General features: G+C 43.6%; 1 protein-coding gene across 5 annotated transcripts in view; it reads left to right on the top strand.

The window, feature by feature from the left end:
- The window catches only part of Fbxl13 (F-box and leucine-rich repeat protein 13), a 189,409-nt gene extending 167,889 nt beyond the window's left edge, over positions 1-21,520 (top strand). For 3 of the 5 annotated variants that reach the window (XM_013510515.1, XM_013510514.1, XM_013510516.1), the window contains 3 exons: positions 7,669-7,803; positions 14,996-15,159; positions 21,149-21,520. In XM_013510515.1, coding sequence (XP_013365969.1) covers positions 7,669-7,803; positions 14,996-15,159; positions 21,149-21,344 — 495 coding nt within the window. In that variant the 3' untranslated portion in view covers positions 21,345-21,520. The remainder of the gene's footprint in view (positions 1-7,668; positions 7,804-14,995; positions 15,160-21,148) is intronic. The other 2 variants (XM_013510517.1, XM_013510518.1) reach the window with 1 other exon arrangement.
- The last annotated feature ends 847 nt before the right edge of the window (positions 21,521-22,367 follow it).

Genomic DNA, 22,367 nt, shown 5'->3' with positions numbered 1-22,367 from the left:
CAGAAGGTGTTGGGTAAGAGTGGTAAGAGGGGCACATTCTTGCCTTATTCTGCAGGAGGAAAAGAGCCTAGTTTAATACCAGTTAGGGTGAGGTTAGCTGTATGTAGGTTTTTTTTCTTAAAGATGTTCTTCATCAAAAAGTTTCTATTTCTAGTTTGCTTAGATTTTTGTCATTCGTGGTGTTGGCTCTGTCAAATGCTTTTCCTCCATCTATTGGCATGACTTCTCTTCTGTAGCTAGTTGATAGGACAGATTTTATCAACAGATTTTTGAATTTTAAATCAGCCTTGCATACTTAGAGTACATCCCAATTGCCTGTGCTATATAATTCTTTTTCAGCATTGTTGGATCTTATTTGCTCATATTCTATTAAGAAGTTTTGTATCTTATGTTCATGAGAGACGTTGGGCTTTTGAGGGCTGGGGATATAGTTCAGCGGCATAAGCGCCTGGCAAGCGCAAAGTCCCGAGTTCAATTCCCAGTACCAAAAAAGAAATATTGGGCTTTTGTAGCAATTTTCCCTTCTTCGTGCCATGTGTGGTTTTGCTAATAGAGAAATACTGGCCTTATAGAGTGTAGGAAGTGTTTTTTCTGCTTCTGTTTTCTGGAGCATACTGTAGACAATTGATACCATTTCTCTCTCAAATGTTGGGTACAATTAACTAGTGAAATCATGAGAATCTGGTATTTTCTGTATTAGAATTTCTTAATCAATCTCCTTAATAAATGCCCATTCAAATTATTTATTTCTTCTTGTGTGATCCTGGTAGATTGTATCTTTCAAAGAATTGGTCATTTAATCCAAGTTATCAAATTTGCAGGCAAAATGTTCATAATAGTCCGTTGTTAACCTGCCAGTGTCCTTGGAATCAGTGGTGGTGGCCTTGTTTACATTTATGACATGAGTAACTTGTTTCTTCCTCCTCTTTTCCCTTTTTCCTCTTTTCTTCCTGGAGAGCCTGACTAGAAGCATATTAATTTTTGGAATATCTTCAAAGAACCATTTTTTGGTTTAATTGATTATTCTGTGGTCCTGTTTAAGATGTCATTGATTTCTGCTCTAATTTTTATTACTTTTTCTGCTTACTTTGCATTTAATTTGCTCTTTTTTTCTAGTTGCCTAAGATGGAAACTTTGATTATCATTATTAATCTTCTTCTCTGCTATATGCATTCAGTGCTACAAATATCTGATATATGCATTCAGTTCTCTAAATATCTCTATAAATATCTCTCCAAGCACTGTTTTCAGTGCCTCTCACAAATTTTGTGAACTTGTATTTTTATTTTCACTTAGTTAAAAATATTTTACAATTTCTTGTGAGCTTTCTTTTCTTTCTTTCTTTCTTTCTTCCTTTCGGTTTCTTTGACCTATGCATTATTTAGAAGAATATTGTTCATGTAGGAGCCTGGTCTTATGCTAAGGAAAATAAGTAAGACAGAAAAAATATTATATGATCTCACTTAGATATAGAATCTTTAAAAAAAACCCTCAAAAATATAAAAGAAAATATAAAAAGATAAAAGAAAAGATAAAAGAATAAGATCATGGTTACCTGGGGTGAGGTGTTCGGAGTCAGAAGATATTGGGAAATGTAGGTAAACTGATACAAAGCAGCAGGTATACAGGTATATGAAAGAGTATAGAGATCTAATATGCAACCTGAAAACTTTGGGTAATAAAGTCACACTACATAAGAGATTCATGCTAACTGAATAGATTTTAGTTGTTCTTGGCACAAAAACAAAAGCACAAAAAGAGTATAACTGTGAGATAGATGATATGATAGATATGTTAGTCTTCGCTTCACTATAGCAACCCTTTTTAGTATCTATATGCATCCTATAACATCACGTTGTATACCTTAAGTATACATGATAACATTTATTTTTTAAAAGAACATTGTTTAATCTCTGTTTTGGGGATTTCAAAGGCTTAGTCAGTGTAGGAAAACACACACACACACACACACAGACGTGAACTGTCTACAAGTGTGTGAGTACATAAAGGAAAACAGTCTTGTCTGTGGAGGGCTGAGTTCATGGCTCATAATAGGGGCCGTACTTAATACTACTTAACAGTCTGAACCACTAAACTTTCTCACTCATTACACAATGTTGTTTTTTTTTTTTTTTTTTGGTTTTTCTCCAGTACCAGGAACCGAACTCACGACCTTGCGCTTGCCGGGCAGGCGCTTTGTCGCTGAGCTAAATTCCCAGCCCCCACAATGTTGTTTATGCAAGATTCTCATCATCATTTTTGTCAGTTGATGGACTCCACCCCCTAGTGCTCAACCAAAGTTGATTTCGGTAGCTGTTGACACATCCTAGCTTGTAGTGCCAAAGACAAGATTAGATGTATTGGCTTCACATAACGACGCTTTTTAAAAATCAACATTGATTTGTATTTGGTTTCCAAGATGAAGTCATCAAAAATTATCAAAGCATGAGATTTCAATAACTCCACCTCTTCTCCAGGGATAAAGTTATGTCCGTGAGTTGCAAGGGCAGGAACAAATAGAGGATTCCTTTCCAAGATGGCCTTTGGTCCAGGAGAAGCCCTGAAGCCCCCCTAGGATGGGGAGGGGGCACATCTGGACAAAGTCTCTTGGTACTGCTCAGGAAAGTCTGTTGTCATCCAGTATTCCAAGTTAGTATTGAGAATTAATTGATCAGAAGGTTATGATGAAGGTCACAGAGGGTCTCAGGCTTGGAATTGTTTTACAGGGTCTTCGGAAGGGGGATTAAGGAATTCCTCTGGAAGAACTGAAAAGGTGGTCATTTGGTATTTTGTGGGAAAAGTAACTCCCACAGATTTGTGACAATTATGAGCCTGCTTACAGAAATCCATGCTGCATAGCTGTCCATGGCAGGAATGATCTCCTAAACTTAACAATAGAATAATATAGAATAATATAACCCCCCAGGAGGCTCAAGGCACCTAGAACCAACTGGCAGTTAGAGATAAACTCCTGCCAAGACACTGGGGCATTATTTTTTCCCAAAGGCTGTGAGCACAGACAAATAGCTCAGTGGTTTCCATTTTTCCTGACACTAGTGTGTTTCCAATTGTAGAGGCAGAGCAACAGAATTAGAAATTTGCCAGACTTCAAAGGATGTGGGATTTAACAGCTTGTCAGTTTCTCATAGTCTGGAAGGTTCCATGGGATTCTGGAGTCATGGGTACCATGTTTTTTTGGCCAAGAAACAACTGAAGCTGGGAACACCCCACACCAGTCCTGGCATCTTGCCTGCTTCCACTGGGAGCACTGTCAGACAACTGCTGAGCTTGCTAAATGAATGCACACATCTGTTATTTCATGTTGAGCATCCACAGAGAAGAACTATATGAGAACTGGTTGAAAGGAAAATCATCTCTAGGAGACCTTGCCAACCCCTTAAGCTACCCTGGGACATTAGTTTATCCTATGTAAGAGGAAAGGTGGCAAAAGTTAAACAAAACCTGTCAGACAGTCTGAAGGCAAAAATAAAAAGGCAGGGAAATTAAACATCAGAACTCCACTTTCCTACTAACAGTATGAATTTGTGCTCCTTTGGCATCTACAGCCTAATTGCCTATTCTATTTTTGACCCTCTTCTCAGTGGGTACCTGGCACTTGCTCTGTCCAGTGTGGCATGTGTCCAGTTTGGAGAGCTGTGGTCCTCTGTGTTACGATACTTATAACCCTCTCTACTGACTCCTGCTATCCCAGGGCTCGTCCTCCTCACTCTGCGAAGCAGCTTCTTCCTCCTACCGTGTACAAGTCTGTGGGCCAGGTGTTGGGGCCACAAGGATAAGTTAGACAGGGATTCTGCCCCCTCAAAAGCATACATTAATGCAGAAAACATAAATAGCTATAATTCAAGCAGAAAATGAAAAAAGCAAAAACTGAGGAGCAATAGGAGTCTAGAAGAGGCATTTCTGCCAAATGGAGGAATTAGGGAAGTCCTGGGGAGCCACATTTGAGCTGGTTTGAAGGGAAAATGCCTCCAAACCATGACATTTTGTAACACATGTTGTTAGGAAAGTATCTTTGGGAACACTCGCTTTGGTTCCTGGCCTTGTCCCCTGTCCCTGTCATGCTGACCAGCAGGCCATTCTTCAGATCTCTACATCTCATGGGATAAATGAAGCTCAACAGTTTTGTACTTAGTTTATTACTAAAAATTATGAATATTGTATTTTTAGCCCTTGGGAAAGCCAAAAAAATAGTCTTTGTGATAGAAACTGGTTCTTGAGAACACAGTGTTATTCAGGAATTATCAACAGAAACCCAGCTTTGCAGAACGAATCAGGACCTAATGAGCAAGTAGTCAAGAGATGCTGTTGTATGAACCATGAAGTGAGCTTTCCCAGGCTCCGAGCTGCCACCTGTCGAGGTGATTAAGATGGGTTTTGGGGGAAGAACATGACTGTGACAGCCCACTAATCTGAGTGAAAGCCCGTCCCCGCTACCTACCCAGCTTAGGAATGTGGTCACTAAGCCCCGCACTGTGACTCAGCTTGGAAGATACCGAGAAGAAGTGATTAACTCACTAGAAAATTTGAAAGATTTCTTTCCAATTATTAAGCCACAGCAAGACTGGCTGTGACAGAGCCAGACTTGATAAAATTTGTGTTTTCTCTCCATCCTCACTGTAAAAGACTTGGACTTGGAAGAAGCACAGTGTAGCATTTTCCAAGAAAAGAACCAATGTCCTTGATACATGAATGATTCTACAGCCTTGGAGTGAGAATGTGTAATGGTTTCATCTATAGGGGATTTTGTGGATGATTATGTTAAAACACACCTGCAGACAAGTACTTAATGTGATTTATGTGCCTCTAAAGGAAAATATGAATTATGGCAGGGAAATTTCTGACTTTAGTTCTCAGATTTGCCACTGGTTGAGCATAAGCCTTGGACCAATCTTTGTACCTCAGATTTTCCATAGATGAGAATGCTATCATGAGTGTATCGTAGACAGTATAATCCTTTTTATAAGTTAATTTAAAGCCTCTGAGAAATTCACCTTCAAAGTATATTAGAGCTTTTTAAAAGGCACTAAACAGAACCTATTCAAGCAGCTGATGACACTGTCTTCACATGCTGCTGAAGAGGGTTTTCACATAGTAAATTCTTGAATTTCCCTATAAAGATGGTCATTATTGAAGAAATTATTATTTCAATTTTTGTGTTATGAATTTTCTGATTTCTCAAACTCTGTTCATGCTCACAGAGAAAACAATGCTACCCAGCTCTATGCAACATGAGACTTCTTATATTATTGAAAGATTTCATATATTTCTTATATTATTTTGGAAGACAGTTACACAGTATAAACCAGCTATCCAGTGTTTATGGAGAATGTATTACACTCTGAATGCAGTGCTTGTGAAGGGGAATTAGACAGTACCATGAGAGACTTACTGCATTATCAAAAAGCTTATGGAAACTCTGAGCTCAGATTGAAGATCGTTGAGTCCAGTCATTTAAAACTAGCTTCCCTTCTGCATCTTGCCTGTGACCTCTATGCTTGCTTATCTCCATGACACAGGCCTCACTACCTTCCTGACCAGTGACCCTTCCAATTTTTGACACCATTTAGTTGCTAGATGAGATAGATTTCCATGCACAATTAGTCACAATACAGGAATGGGTCAAAATACATTAAGTGCTGAACCATTTGAAAACAATTTGAAAAACCATTTGAAAAAAATTTGATCTCTGCATGAGATCAAAGGAAGGGGTAATCACTGTTGCTGTTGTGGTCAGAAATAGATGATGATTTAAGGTTAAACAACGAATATCTCAATTCTTCTGGAAGTACAAGGGTTCATCTTTATTATTATGGATGTTATCCACAAATACCAATGATTGTTAAGATTTTATTCTTGTTATTAAAGCTAAATATTGTATATATTTATGAAGTACAATATATGTTTTGATATATGTGCATGTTATGGAAGAGCTATGTTAGGTGAACGAACTATCTGTCATCCTACATACTTATTTTTGGGGGTGAGAATTTTTAAATGTACTCACTTAGCAATTTTCAAACACACAATACATTGTTATTAACTATGGTAACTGTGTGGTACAATATATCTCTCCAACTTGTTCCTCCTAACTGAAAACAACAATAGCAACAACAACAACAAAAAAAATCTTTTCATATCATCTTTGCCCACAGGCCAAACCAATTTTGTGTGTATGGTTCCATAGCACCGGCTATGCTAACTGCTTCTCCTGGAAATTCTGTCGCCTACAAACTCTCTAAGGGTTAAACTAGCTGAAAGTAGGGCTAACACAGGAGGAAAGAGACATACACGGAGGGAGAGAAGCCTGCTGCTGGTGTCACCTCCAGGGCCAGCCTGAGGGTCCCAGACTCAGCCACTGGCTCAGGTCTTCCCCTCAGTGCTGAGAGGGAGAGGACACACACGTCAGTGGATGTCTGTTTATACACAGAAACAAGGAGCACCTCACCAGTAACCCAGGAGAGTCACTAAGATCTAGCCCTCATACCAGTGGTAAACAATCATTTACTGGCTTTCTTTCATACAGTCCCTTATGTGCCTGAGCTGCTTCTCAATGAGCCAGAACCTCTGGTGTGACTGAGCCGGTACAGAGTGATATTGCTGCAGCAGGGGGGGATTTTCTTTTGAGTGTTCTCAGGAATTGGTCATGGTTCCAGTTTCTACTAGTCTTGATATACATCTGAACCCAGGACCTCCACACTGAGCTACAGCCCCAGCCCATTTTTATTTTTTTATTTTGAGACAGGGTCTCACTGAGTCACTAAATTGACCAGGCTGGCCTTGATCTTTCTATCCTCCTGCCTCAGCCTCCTGGGATTATAAACATGCACCACCGTGTCTGGCTAATACATTTTTACAATTACTTTTAGGTTTGCAGTTGTGGATCATTTTGCTCTTACATAACTGCTGAGTTGTCACTTTCCTCATGGTTGCTTTTTATCATTCATGAGGCGGGATGAAAATTAAGAAATACTAAGATAAAGGAAAGAATTACCAATGACTTCCAGCCTTTGTAATGCCCTAGAAATTTTGGACATTTTGGCATTTCACAACAATGCTAGACCATAAATATTATTTTCCTCAATTAAAAGAGCAAAGCAAGGCTCAGAAAGGTTAAGTGACTTGCTGAGGTTTCAGAAGGAACAAATGGTAGACATAAAATTTCTAGGAATGAGCTTTTCTATCACCTCCCACTGTGGCCCCTAATGTGTTTGTCATCTGGTCTCAACTCCAGACTCTTCCTGATCCACTCATTTGGCTGAATAGAGCTCTAATAATTACTGACCGCATGAATCATATTTCATTAGAAATAACTTCCAAAAAATGAGACAGTATTAGCTGAAATTTGAATATTGCTAAGCTATTAAACTGGTATATGAAGATCTTTTGCTGTAATGAGATTTTGGATGTAAAGTTTTCTTTTTTTTTTTTTTTTTTTGGTTTTTCTCCGGTACTGGGAACCGAACTCACGACCTTGCGCTTGTTGTAAAGTTTTCTTGCTTTATTTTTGGCAACAAGAGCAACCTCTGTATTTCAGGGAAGTGTATACTAAGTAAAGTGGGGTGGGTTTGATGGCTCTGGATGTACACAACATTCGGTGGAGACTTAGGAAAACTAAGGAAAAACCTTTGACCTTGGAATTTCTTGCAGGCATTCTGCAAAAACTCACTGATCTTGGAACAACTGGATGTCTCTTACTGTCCCCAGCTGTCCGAGAATACTGTTAAAGCGCTGGCCATTTACTGCACCGGCCTCACTTCTCTCAGCTTAGCAGGCTGTCCGCAGGTATGTCCTTCAGTCCAGCTTACCCACGGCAGAGGAGGTAGGCAGGGCCTGATGCACCACAGAACTGGTTTTCTTGGCCATGTCTGAGGTATTCATTAGATTTCTTTCCTATCGCCAAACTGGAAATAGCTTTAGGATTTCATTTATGTCAAAGGAGAATTTCCACAAGGTTAAAAACGTAATTCTCATACAAATACAGGTATTTGTCAAAATTTACTTATTCATTTATGAAAGAACCAACAAAACAATAAAGCCAAAGCATAGAGCATTGGAATGAACTTGGTATTTATAGGAATTGAAAAAAGAATGGTGGCTGCTAGAATATGGTTGCCAGATTAGATCTAAAATTGGTGAATGCACCCGCAACCTTGGGATTCTAATTCTGACAGAAACAGTCTGCATCTCTCTTGCAGAAATGCACAAAGTGCTAACATATAGCTTCACTGAGGCTGGAGTCTGGGCCTTCATCAGTAGTAAATAGCATGTCACCCCAAGGCAGGATTCCTTCTAGGTTTTCTCAGGTGGGTCCCTCAAAGGATCTCCCGGAATGATGGTTAGAGGTCAGTCATCTTTTGTCTTATTTTAGAGTGTCTGATAATTTTTCTTTTTTCTCTTAGTGAACTTTTATTTGTTTTCTTAATTTTTATTTTTTATTAGTGCATGTTTGCAGTACATAAGGATCTCATTCTTTGTGGGGAGGTGGTCCATGCACACAACACATTTTAATGCATTTCTCACCCCCTTGCCTCCCTTCCCTTATCCCTCCCTCCATCTCTTGCTCCCCTTTTCTTGGTAAAAGATTTATTTCCTTATTTCTTATTATTTTTTATTTTGCTCTTTATTTATATTTTGGGTTTCTCATATAAGAAAAACCATGTGATATTTAAGCTTGTGTGTCTGATTTATTTCCCTTAACATTACAGTCTCAGGGTGCATGCATTATTCTACAAATAACTCAAGTTTATTCTTTTCATGGCAGCATAGTATTCTATTGTGTAAATGAACTAACTGAGGAAGAAATTAGGAAAATAATACCTATAGTGTAAAGAAAATAATACCTATAGTATAAAAATAATACACAATAGTGTAAAGAAAAATTAAATACTTAGAAACTGACCTAATGAAGGACTCAAAGACTTTTATAATGAGAATGACATCACTCCGAAAAAGGAGATTGAAGAGGACATCAGAAAATGGAAAGATACCACATGTTCCTGGATAGGTAGAACCAATCTTGTCCACATGGCCATACTTCCCAAACTGATATACAGATTTAATGCAATGCCAATAAAAATACAACACGTTTTTCACAGAACTAGAGAAAAAATCCTAAAATTCATGTAGAACCAGAAGAGATCAGGATAGCAAAAACAATCTGATTTGTCTTGTCTTCTATGTATAAAAGAAATATTTATTGTAAAAAATTTGACTACATACAAAAGCTTAAAGTAAAAAGTGAAAACCCATTGTAAAACTACTAGCTAAGCATAACTATTCTTCTAGATTTTTTTTCTATGTACCAAATGTTAGAAATATTTACAGGTTTGTCTTTTACCTTAAAAAAATAAACAGACTAGAATCATACTTTCCAATATAAATTATATCTTACTTTCTTTTCCCTTGACATACTATGGACCTATATCCACATCAAGAAATAGAGACCTTGGGTTCTGGACTAACATGGCCAATTGACTATACACATATAATTCTGTTCCCTTGGAACCCTATCAAAACTGTGTATGAAGAGTGAGGACCTATTCAGACCAGAAAAACAGAAGAGGAAATGAGAACAAAAAACTTTTTCTGGAAGCTTGAAAGTAGAAGGGAAAATTTAGCACACTGGAGATAGTTTTAAATCCTAAGCTGACTGCTGAGAAAGCTGAAAAAACATCTTTACACTGCGTAGCACCTTGTAATCTCTGGAACTGGGTTAGGCGGGGGCTAAAGGAAGGAAGGCCTCATTAAAAGTTATCGAGGAGCACAAGAACCCTCCCATCTCCTCCTCTCTCTTACACCTCCAGATTGCTGTCCCTTCCCACCCCAAACAGAAGTTGAGGGATTCATTTTCTAAGCCCAGGTTTCACAATGCTGTCACTCTGAAATTCCAGGTAAGTCCCTTCTTTTGTGTGTGTCTGGGAGTGGTGCCTGGGACCGAGGGATACTCAGAGCACCCCTTCCTCTGCTCACTCACTCGGTCAGTAGCACCCAACCCTCCCAGGTCCAATCTTGACCACCAAACATATCCCCCGATGTTGCCAATTTCCCCCAGGAAGCAAAATTGCTCCCCGAAAGGCCCACTACCCAAGAGATAGTAAAACAGTGAGTTGCTGGCCTGGAGAAGCCATGATTAATTGCGAGTGTGGCCCAGAAGCAAAAGGGGAGGTTTAGGGATTGGATGCTAGGTGCAGGCGCTCAAGGACTTCTTCCAGCTCAGCTTCCAGAGCTTGGCGGCCAGATCTTTCCCCGCAGGCAGGAGATTAGAAAGAATCCTCTTCTCGGAGGTGCCGGGAGCTGGGATGAAAACACTGACCTTGGGGACTTTCCGCAGATTCCCCGTCCCAGACCATCCCTTGCTGGAGTTTGTGGTGGAAAAGCTTCCAGCCAGCTTCTAGCCCGCCATTATTAGTCATGGACAGATAGTCAAGGATTACCACATCAGGAGGAAAACCACAACACACTAACAGGGAAAAACTTAAATTTTGGCAAAATATTCAGAAAGATGAAATATTTTTAATCTTAAAAAAAAGAAACCCTCAGGAACTGCAAGGTTGTTAGAAGCTTGTTCTCTTCTCTTGCGCACCCCGCCTGGCTGTTTACACAGCGTCAGCCCAGCCAGGCTGCACACTGAGTTTTGAGTTGTTTGTGTGGTGAGCGTATTCAGAGTGTGGTGCTGGAGTCTCTTACGTCCTCCACGCTACTTATGACCCCCCAGAGAGGAGGAGGCAGTTGGGGGAAAGACGCGGTGAGCCTGGAAGTTTGCAGCAAAGTTCTCTAGTAACAAACCTGTGTAGAACTAGGGACACCAGATGTCATTCTTGTCAGAACCACCTGGTTCTAGAGGTGAGCTGGGTTAGCCCTCAGAATCCCCGTGTAAAGCTATAGGATAGCTTTACTTTCTGAATCGTTCTAGTGAAATTGTGGGTGAAATGAGTACCCTGATTCAGAAAATGTGGTGAGCACTGTTTGGGCCAGTCTGAATATTCCTCAACTCATGTTACCTCCAGTGACCCAGCCTGATTGAGTCTATTTACATTGCTTTTGATGAGCCATGACCTCGACCATGCAGGGCCTAGTTCAAAGGCCCTCTCCTAACACAGACATCTTTGATCCTCGTGCCGTTTCGCTGAGATAGGAGTTCATCATTAAAAAGAAAGAATAAGGGTTTGGGAAAAGAGAAATTAAAGTGAGTCCCTGAACAATAACTGTAAACTATTTCTTCAATGCACCCCCGAGGAGAAAAAGCTGAAGCAGGTCTGAGCTTTGGAATTGTGTTTCTGTCAGGAAGGTGTAGGTGACAGGAAGCAGCCCCCTGCTTGAGTTTTATGGGCAAAATGACCTGCTGCGCAAAAGCCTGAGGTGAGCCTGTGTCCAGGTGTGTCTTAATTACTTTTCCCTTTGCTGACACAAATGCCCGGCACCCAGAGTTAAAGGGAGAAGGTTCGTTCAGCTCAGTCTGTACAAGTTTCAGTCCATGATCCTCTGGCTCCAAGGCAGGGTGGCACATGGCAAAGGGGCAACAGTTCATGGCAGCAGAAGACAGCAAATACAACTGGCAGGGAGAGACAAGGCTCTTTCTGTCCTTTAGAGTGTACACAGTTTACCAAGATTAGGGCGGTGCCAATCCAATCAGTGGATTGATCCAGCAACCACCCACTTTTAGTCCCAGCACCCTTAATCCCAGCATAGCACTATGAATCAGTCACAGTAGATTCAGCCACTCAAGAAAAACTCTAGTACCGCATGAGACTTTGAGGGAGGGACATCTAGACACTAGCCATAACAACGTGAGACTGGGACAGAGCCCAGTTTTCCCAGCCAGTGCTGCCACCCCATCTCAGACTGCTGTACTTCCAGTACATTCTAGTTATTCTTGAGAATGACAAGCCAGAAAACAAAGAGAACTGGGTTAGTCCAAGGCTGCTGAAGGATTGTCCTGCAGGAGGACAGATCTGAGGTGGCGGCCAGCTCACAAAGCCCTGCTGCTCTCTCCAAGGCCCTGGCCCATGGACAGCATCAGAGCAGGGAACACGCCCATTCTCTCATCCCGATTCAGTGAGACATTCTACTGGAAGAGCCTATCATCAGCAGTATCCCCAGGGCTCTGATGACACTGGTTGAGGGGAGTTAACACTTTTGGTGTGTTTTTGTCCTCTTTACAGGTGGGAAAATTCAGACTAAAAGGATACAGGGAGGGCCCTGGACAAAAGGTTCAGTGTTTAGTGAAGTACCTTAAATCCAGTTCTAGACTTGCAGTGTGCAGGAGAAGAGTAAGATATTTGCTAATTTTGGGATTCCCCAGGACAGTCCTGCCTTTCTGAGTCTTAATTTCCTTAATACAGCTGGCTAACGTATCTAGAAATTCTTAGTTTAGCGATTTCAAAACTAGCCGTCAGGAAAATCAGCTATAGGTTTCAAAGTGACTATAAGGAAGGGAGATGACCAGTATGTCATACTTTCTCGTATATCATGAAGAGTGAGACTGCAGGCAGAGTGCTGGCTGACGTGTCCCTTACCTCCTGCTAAGTAGCCAGTCGCCCTAACACTCGGTGGCTTCAACATCCCATTTTATTTGGTCACAGTTGTTCGGGCAGCAATCGCAACTGGGCCCGGGTGGGGTGGGTCTTCTGCTAGCGGCTGTGCCCAGGGTCACTCATGTCCTGCAGCCACCTAGAGCACGGGCAGCTTCCTCTTTTACTGGACAAAGTGACAAGGTCGCATCCTCCAGTGAGCCGGCCAAGCTTCGTCACAGTCAAGGCAAGGAGGAAGGATGCGGGGAAGATGATGGTGATGTTCAGTGTGCAGAATGTCTTTAAAAATTCCCTGGAATTTAGATGAATTAAATAATTAATTAATACTCCAGAATTTTAAAAGTAGCCATGTTAAGGTGATGAATTTGTTTTTTCTTTGTAATTTTCAGTAATATGTTTATATTATTTCTCAAATATGAAATGCCTTCCTTTAAAACATAGACTTAAACATTTTTTTCCCCAGAGACTAAAAGAGAGTGCGTTGGGAATAACATAACATCCGCCCAATGGGGTTGGGACCAGGACCTTACATCTGAGAGTTAGAGAGGTCACCAAGTCATCTGCACCCCTAGGTCCCAGCCTTCCATCTGTACAAGTCCAAGCCCCAGCTCGGTTACTGAACAGCTTGAGCTTACATAGGAAACTGGGCTCCTTTCCTGCTCTCCCCCTGTTAAGCGAAACCTGCCCCTTGAGCTCCACCTGCCCTGGACATTTCAATCACCTCACTGTCCTTCCTGTCCTCTTCAATACCAAGGGCCTCATTCTTTCAATGACATCAGACCCTCAGAGACCCATAGAGTGCAGCAGGAATGTCAGGAGGTATTTTTGCGAGAGTCAGCTGCAATGTTGAACCTTGGTTCTGAGCATGTTCTGGAAACAGTGCGTGCTTAGACAATGACCTCATCTACTCTTACAAATTTACAAAGTGTACATTTTCAACCAAAGGGCTTTTCTGCATAATTCTCTTAACTTTATGTTAAAAGGCAAGGGCCAAGTCTCATGGCATATGTTTTTTAGAATGTTTGACCATAAAATAAATTAAATCCAGTTGGAAAAGAATTCCTGTGGAGAGAGTAATCTAGTTGATTCTGCGGCAAGTCTCAGCTTGGCTATAAATTCAAGAGCTAGGCCGGAGTAAGGAAATAAACTGAGACACGGAGCTGAATCACCCCTGCAGGATATCTGGGCAAACTTGCAAGATATTGGAACCCTCAACGGCATTTCTCAGAGGATTTATGTCATCTTTGTGGCTTCTGCTCGTCTTTCTCCTGCAAATGTCTGTCTCACCTCCCTGTCCCTTCCCAGAGCCAGGCCCTCCCATCCTCCCCACACCGTGCATTGGGGGTGCCCCAGCCCCTCCTGGAAGCAGGTCCTGCATGCACATTAGCTTCAGGGGATATGTACTTTGTTGTTTTTTAACTTACGTTATCAAACACACATTTTCAGACTGATGAAGCCTTAGGGTGAACTTTAAATGTAAAGCCAAGCCCCACGGCTGTAGCATTTCCTAAATTGCTCACACTGGTGTGACAGGTATTATTAAAGAAGTTTTAATGAAGTTTCTCATCCAAACCAGAGGACTTGTCAAGGAAAATAACTGCACAATCACAACCTTTATGGGTGCCCACTGAGGTAGACAGTTTACAGTTCTGACTTTACTTGAATTCTGACTCTGTGCAAGACCGAGTGCTTGGGTGTCCCCCAGTTCATAGGGTGAAACCCTAAATGCCCATGTGGCAGGGCCAGGAAGTGAGGTTTTTGGAGTTAAATAGGGTTAGAGGGGTTTATTTTCACTTTTTTTTGGTACCGGGAATCAAACTCAGGACCTTGCGTTTGCCAGGCAGGCACATGTGCCACTAAGCTATATCCCTGGCCCTGGTTTAGAGGGATTTGTAAGGGTGCAGCCCCATGTGGGCTTTTGTCCTAAGAAGAACAGGAATGCATGGTGTGGTGGTGCACACCTGTAATCCCAGCACTTTGGGAAGCTGAGACAAGAGGATCACAAGTTCAAGCCCAGCCTGGGCAACTTAGCCACTTAGAGAGACCTTTCCTCAAAATAAAAGTAAAAGGCTGCTGGAGATGTAGCTCAGGACAAAGGCCCTGGGTTCAATCCTCAGTACTGCCAATAAAAAAAGGAGACTCTCTCTCTCTCTCTCTCTCTCTCTCTCTCTCTCTCTCTCTCTGTCTCCTCTGGCACATGAGAATATGGTGAGAAGGCAGCCATCTGCAAACAGGGCCTTCACTGGGCACCAGATGTGCAGGCATCTCCATTTAGACCTTGACCTTGGGCTTCGTGGTCTCCAGAAATGTGAGAAATAATGCCTGATGTTCAAGCCACCAATCTCATATCTTCTTGTAGCAACCTAAACTGACTGAGACGCTGCACTTCCAGGGGATGGAGTTTGTCTGAATAACCAGTACTTACCAATTGGCTTTGCACTCAGTTTACAGATTCAGCGATAGAGATGTTGTCAGCAAGGTGCCACTACCTGCACATTTTGGACATCTGTGGTTGCGTCCTGCTTACTGACCAGACCCTCCGTGACCTCCAGAGGGGCTGCAAACAACTCCGGATTCTCAAGATGCAGTACTGCAGGCAAATTTCCACGTGAGTGTGCGCTGCTGGGGGCAAGCTCTGAGAGCTGCTTCCCGAGGAAACTCAGTGGCATTTGTAATACCCAGTAGCTTTCAGCATCAAGTATTATTTTGTTTTTAGATCAAACAGAGACTTTCTGGCAGGGACTACTCATATGATACATAAGTATCTGGTCGAGAAGACCCGTGGTATCTATCCAGTAATAGCCAAATCCCGCCTCTCTTCAGTCCTCTTACAAGGTCCCTAGATCAAAAATAGGGAAAGGAAACTAAATAAAGCAGAGTGTGACTTTACTGCTTAGCTAGGCTTTGTCTCCAAACCTCAATGCAAAATTGTAATCGTAGCTAAATCTATGGAAAGTCTAAGCTGGGACGGCAAAAGGTTTATTTTCCTTTCTACCACAGAGCCTGGCGGGCCTAATCAGCAAGAAGCAGAGTCTTGGCCCTGATGTGTAGATGGAGGCGGGCTTGGCCTGTGCCTCTCCTCGTCTAAGGAGGCCAGAGCATCACCTTTCAGCCTCCCTGAATGCTCCCTTCCTGCCCGGCCCCAGCGGGAGACAGGTCTAGAAACCTTTGATTCTCTCGTTGTCTGGCAGTGAGGAAGGACAGTCCTCACTGCAGAGAGGTCTGGAGAGCTCCAGGGCTGGGACCAGTGAGGATCCAGGGACATCTGTGTTTACATCCAACATCTAAGACAGGACACTGCCTGTCAGCCGGGGGCTCCCAAGATAGCAGAGCCTCTTAGCTCACAGAGGTAGTGAGGCCTGGCTGCCTGCAGCTGTCTGGGGTCAGCTCCGGGGGCTGTGGAGCAGCTTCCTTTTCCACTTAGATCCTTGGGTGGGGGTGTTGAACTGCACAGTATATGGGGAGCCTCCAGAGCTCAAGGGATGACCTCTAACGCCTCACCTATATCTAATAAAGCACAATTGTTTGCTCTTACCAGAGCCAAGATGGGTCCCTTGACTGCAGACACTGTCATATCTGGGTAAAAGGAAACTTTTGGTAGCTGAGACACATAGTTTTTTCTTACTTGGGAATTAGTTCAATGACTTTGAACCATTGTAAACATGAAAACATATGATTCCACTCTTGAAATCTAACTAGACCCATTAGTAGAAAGTATTGCATATACAAATTCCCCTGTATTTAGTAGAATGTGAAAATACTGCACCAGCTTTGCAGAGCAAAGAGGTCTGCTCAGCCCGCCCTTCCTACGCCAGAGAGGAGCAAATTTTGGGTTAATGAGCAGATTGGTTATAACTGTTTTGCATCAGCTTTTAGCATAAGATACAGCTGCCATTCCACCAACCCCAGAGGCTGAAAGCCTCCCAGGAAGTGACCCCAGAAGCCCCAAGTGGAGGGAGGCAAGGTTCTATTATGGTTTTGATCTAGAGCACCCCCCCAAAGTCTCAAGTGTCCATATGTCACGGCTTTTGGAAGGTGACTGGATCATGGGGACACAATATTCACCAGTGAATCAATCTCTGATGCGTGTGCTGTTAGAGGTCGAGCCTGGTCAGAGGAGGCAGCTCGCCTGCATCGTGACCTGGGGTGGAAAACCTCCCTTCCTGGTCGCCTCCTGGTTCCCGTGAGTGAGTAGCCCTCCTCTGTGGCAGGCCCTCCCACCGTGTTTGTACATTTGAGCCCGCTGACCCTGCACTGAAACTTCTGAACCCGTGAGCCAGAACAAACCTCCCGTTTAAGTCTTGGGTGTCTGGGATTGAGTCTCAGTAACAGGGAAGAGGAAGACAGGCCGGCCTTCTTCAATTCAAGGAGGGTTAGTAACAACCATGGTCATAAAACACAACAAGAACATCTCGCTGTCTGTCCTTGAGGCAGTTGTACAACAGCGAGCTACTCATCAGTAGCCCTCGGTGGAGGAAGAAAGAGAGGCAACAGAGAGGAAGAACAGATTGGGGCAGAGGGAGAAAGACCCTCACAATGGTCCCCACAACCCAGCAGAGTCTGTACCACGGAGAGGCTGAAGAGTGAAAGTTTACTTCTCTAAGTAGCAAAAGTAAAGAGACCTTTCAGATACTGTTGTGTCTGGAGCCCAAAACTTTCAACTCTGGAGAGATCAGTAGAGAAAATCTCCATGGCCTTCCGAGCCCAAGTAGCTGCAGGAAGATTTCCTGAAGGCCTTCCCTAGCCATGCCTGGGCAGACACTCAGGCACCCCGAGACAGCTGTGCTGCTGGAAATAAAATGTTCCTGAGCTTCCCTCCTCTCCAGCTGAGAGAGGGGCTCAAGCCTTTGTCACCTGGAGCTACTGTTATTATTAGTATGAGCAAATAATGTTATTATTTGCCATATACTGTACTAAATCTTTTTTACATAGACTATTATATAACCCTCACAGACATCCCATTACCGTAAAAATGAATAAGAAAATCGGCTGAAACAGGTTAAATAACGTCCAAGGCCATGCAGGTACAAAGCAGACCCTGCGTGTAGGTGTTGGTCATCGTCATTCTGCGCTGTTGCCTTCAGATGAGCCCCTCAAGCCTTACTGAGGCTGATATTCGGGGGACGCGAACACTCAGGGCTGAGGGCGCCCTGTCGTGCCCAGCTGACCCATGATGCAGAGCGCTGACGACGGCTGTCTGTGCACCCGCGCTCCCGTTTGCGGACTCAAGACACAAGGAAATGTGGGGGCAAGTGATGTCACTACAAGGTCACCTTGAACCCCTTTTAATCTATAAAAAACAAGAATCACACACGCACTTCAGGACATTAACCATTTCATGTGACCTTTTACAGCTGGTTGTGTTGGAAAATCACTCTTCTATACAGATCCAAAGAAACCTCTCACCAGCTGGCAGAGGAGGAGACTAACCAGGGCTGTAGATGGCTTGAGTGCCCAGCTCACCTCACACAGGGTCTTGGAGTCACTCGGGCCTAGGCAGAGTGGAGCACAGCTGCACGTCCTCTGAGGAGCTCCGAACACACCGTAGCTCCTACATGTGCAGTCTTTTCAATATTTCCTAGTCCCCAAGTGCTGACTGTAATACACCAAGCCATGACAGAGGAGAGGAGGGGGTGGGGGGAGAAAAATGAGCTGTTTCTGGCAAGAACATTTTGATTCTACAGTTTTAAGTGTCTTGATGCTTTTCAAAGTGCATGTGTGCAAACACAGCTATACAGGTTGCTGCAATCAACAAAAAAAATTCAGAAAGCTGGCCAGGAGTCACCATGTCGTCTGTACTCTTGGCAAAGTCCTGGATCTCAGGAGAGCCAGTCCCTGTGAGGATTTCAGTCCCCAGCAAGGAGGTAAAGACAGCTAATTCATGGGCTAAGAATTCTCTGAAGAGCGGGGGGAGTGGAGAAAGTCCACGCTAGCATTCAAGCTCCTTTAGAGAGAATCCCAGCTTTGCTCTGGGGTGGATTCGGAGTTTTAGTTTCTATCCAGGACTATCCTTGTGTGAAAGCACCCAGGGCTCAAACTGTCCCTGGAGATGCACTAGATGGGAGGACGTGTCAGCGTCCTGACAGTCGAGACTAGGGGAAGGAGGGTCTGAGACGGACCCTCTGCCTCCCTCCAGGCTGCAAGCACAGCGCGCAACAGCCAGGAGACCCGCAGGGGTTTGGTCCCACTGAAGCTGCCTGTGGGTGGAATGGAGATGGTTCTCACCACTAAGATTGGGATAGGGGACAGGGAGCCCACAGATAAACAAATTAGGAAATGCACACACTACTGGCTGCTTCACCATGGCTGTGGCTCAGCGTGCAGCCTAGCACTGAATTCCAACCCGTACCATTGAAGTTAGAGTAGTGTCCCTGTTCACCCCCCATTCTTCTTGTATCTATATTAACGTCAATTTTTTCTTGTGATTTTCTGAAACCGCCACTGTTTGCTAATTGTTCTTTTAATTACAATTACCCCAAGTTCACCCAGGGCTGTAGCTGACTGAGGAACTGTATGATCCAATATTTATACATTCCCAAATTCAGCAATAAGAGTTCTTATCCTCATACCAGCTATCTAGGATTCTCAAAAACGGTTGCTTTTCTGAAGCTAACAATATATAGGCTGGGTAGGGTGGCACAGGGCTGCTTTCAAAGTACTTGGGAGAAGGGCTGGGGATATAGCTCAGTGGCATACGCGCCTGCCTGGCAAGCGCAAGGTCATGAGTTTGATCCCCGGTACCGAAAAAAAAAAAAAAAGTACCTGGGAGACAGACAGGAGGATCACTGAGGCCAGCTTGGGCTACATAGTGAGCTCAAGACCAGCCGACAGTACATAGCGAGACCCTGTCTCAACCCTGCTGCTGACAAACAACATCATTTGTTGAACGACTGGCAAGTCCTTTATCACTCCACCAAACATTCCCTTTTCCTATCATCAGGCCCACGGCTGTCTCTCACTGTAGTTAGCCCTCTCGCAGTACAGTCAGCGTCAGTGGTGTTGACGGTAACTGTGAAGCGCTGAGCATCTGAGCTCTGCTGTCTGGGAGACAGGGAAGGAGGGCGCTGCGCATAGGAACCCGGGCTGCTTCTCCCGGACAAGCAAACCTGAAGCCAAGAGAGCGACCGGACTGGGGCGAGCTGCTGAAATCTGTTTGGGATGTTATGGTTAGGGTTCAGAGACATGCAAAGAAACATACCCTTAAATAACTTACCATCTTTTTAAACCAAAGGAAAACAACCAAGTTTAAAACAATGCCCTGGAGCTATGTACTGCAGAGAATTCCAAGGTCAGCTTCCTAAAGAGGTTCGCAGAGGAAGCTGTTGGGTTTGAGTGCATATGAAAGAGGCTGCAGTGGCTCGGAGCTTTGGGGGCAGGTAAAGTTCAGACAGGTGGAGATGGGGTCAAGGGCCGCATGGAGCCCTGCTGCCTCCCGTAGCATCTAACGCTGCCCAACCTGTGCTGCCACTGTTGCGTGCCTCAGGTCCCTACAGTCGGGTTTACATTTTGGTAAGTCTTTGGGGGAAATCCTGCAGAAAAGCCCTGAAGCAATGTGGTAATCTTGGCTTCACAGAACGCAAAAGGAAGAAATACCAGGAGAAAACTATAGGAAAAGCGAAAGATTTAAGATGTAAGCCTACTCTTTTTATACAATAATGTTCTACTTAGAGAATATATAGAAGTACAGAATGGGTTTAAAACAGAATAGCATTTCAAGAAAGACTTAAAAATTAACAGAATGCAAAGCTTTATTTTGTCCCATAAACTCACCATGCTCAAATTGATACCGTGTTTCTCCAGAGAAAAGGCATTGGTTTGCTAAGTTGTCCTTTAAACTTGTGTAAGTTTTGTGTGGAAAGGCCATGTGTGAAGAGACAAATTAGCAGAGCTTTGGTTGTCTCCCTGGTGTTTATTTCACTTTTTCAGTTTCACTGCCTTATCTGAGTTTTTATTCCTAGTTCGCACAAACTGAACTCCAAGTATATGGTAGTGCCAGCCCACAGCAGTGCCTTAGTTATTTTTCCAATAATTCAGCGTAATATACCGCAGGAGCAGCGGGGAAAGTAGCCCCTGCACGGTTCAACATCACAGTTACTTCTATTCGAGCAGAAGAGGCTGATTACCCATTTCCTTCTTAGTGTTGGTCTGGTGATTCTAACCAACTTCTTGGGAGAGCCCTTCTGCCATCATGCCCCCCATGCCTTCTTTTCTCTGTAACAGGATTTCCATCTGCACGTTGATCTCTTCAAGTCATGCACCTTTTCCTCAGTGAAATGCAGATTACAAACAAAATGATATGGACTGGTTAGGTTAGCCCTCATCAGAGAAACTGGGGTCCCAGGCGAGAACTGGGGTCCCAGGGTCCCTGGTCTCCCATGGCCAAGCACACTACCCACTCCCTGAGTCCAGTAACCTCTGAACCAGAGAGCTACTTCGGCTCCGGGAGCCTGGTTACGCACACAATCATGTATGTCACCCGTTGGTGCAAGATGAGAGGGCACGGAAGGCAATCTGACTCGTGACAGTGAGTTCTCCAGCTCCGCCTTCGGCCCTCTGGCAGTGGGGCCGCTAGCTAAGGCCAGTCACTGTTGTTCCAGGGAGGCGGCTCACCGGATGGCATCGCTTCTTCAGCAGCAGGAGCACAGCTCTGAGGACCCCCCACTCTGGTTCGGCTACGACTGGGAAGGCAAGCCCCTGACAGAGCACCAGTCTCCGACCACGCCGCCGGTCAAGGAGGACGCCAGCTTCCTGGTGGAAGAGTCCTCAAACCCTGATGAAAACGAAGAAGTGTGACCTCCAGCCTCGAGCAGGAAAAACAAACCACCGAGAGCTTGGCGCCCTTTCTTCATCAGATGTAAGTATTTCTACTAGCTGGACCCCACAAACAACAAAACAAGCAGCAAGTCATCTGATTCTGATTCCTGCTACAACTGTTTCTAAATACATCACTATTTCTTCTGTCTAAACAATCATGATTCCTAGACTTCATTTACTCAAACTTATAGTTTTGATGATAGACTCGAAGGTGACAGTTACAGGAAATAACCCTGAGAGATGTGACTTCCACACTAGGAATTTAGAAGTTTCTTTCAGGGCAGGAAAGGAAAGGAAAGGAGAGAGAGCCATAAATGTCAGAGTAAAAATTTGAGCCTGAGCATTGACTTTAAGGACCTGTGAAACTTTATTGTAAAAAACATAGGTGTACATTTTCAAAGGAGAAGGGCTTGCTTATGATTTCCAGACCTTTAAGAACAAAAGAACTAAATGCCAATCAATCCTGGATTCCTTTCAACCCTTGAGGGGTAAGTGGAATAGAAACAGGACCGGTCTGTGAACCTGTAAGGGCTCGGGAAGATCTTTTCAATCAGGTTGGCACTATGGAGGAGTCTGTAGCCCATACTATGCCAAATAAGATGCTCGCTCATTTTTTTGCTAGGAGGTATGGGCTGTCGGAGGCGTGTCTAGACAGCATTTTAAGCCTTCCCTCAGGGATCTGTACCTTTACTTGGTGTCACATAACACTGACATTGGCTGAGTCCAAGAGGACGCATAGCCCTGCCCTGCCCACCACACACAAGCTGTGTCTGGGACCGGGACCAGCCTTCCAACTTTTCTATTTCCGCAGTTATGCATATCTCTTCAATGGGGCCAACTCCCTGCCTTTTCGTATACTATGAGTTTGAAATACAGATAAAAATTTAAGACAAATGATATGAAAGCTAAGTGTTTAAAGGGTTAGACCAAGTTTATTACAGGGTATTCTGTGTTAGCATAAGTGTTTTTAATAATACCCTCTTTTTGAAAGTTTTTAAAGTA

The sequence above is a fragment of the Chinchilla lanigera genome, unplaced genomic scaffold (genome assembly GCF_000276665.1).
Source record: "Chinchilla lanigera isolate Chin_1 unplaced genomic scaffold, ChiLan1.0 scaffold00009, whole genome shotgun sequence".
Classification (NCBI taxonomy): Eukaryota; Metazoa; Chordata; class Mammalia; order Rodentia; family Chinchillidae; genus Chinchilla; species Chinchilla lanigera.
This window is presented reverse-complemented; position numbering and strand designations above follow the sequence as displayed.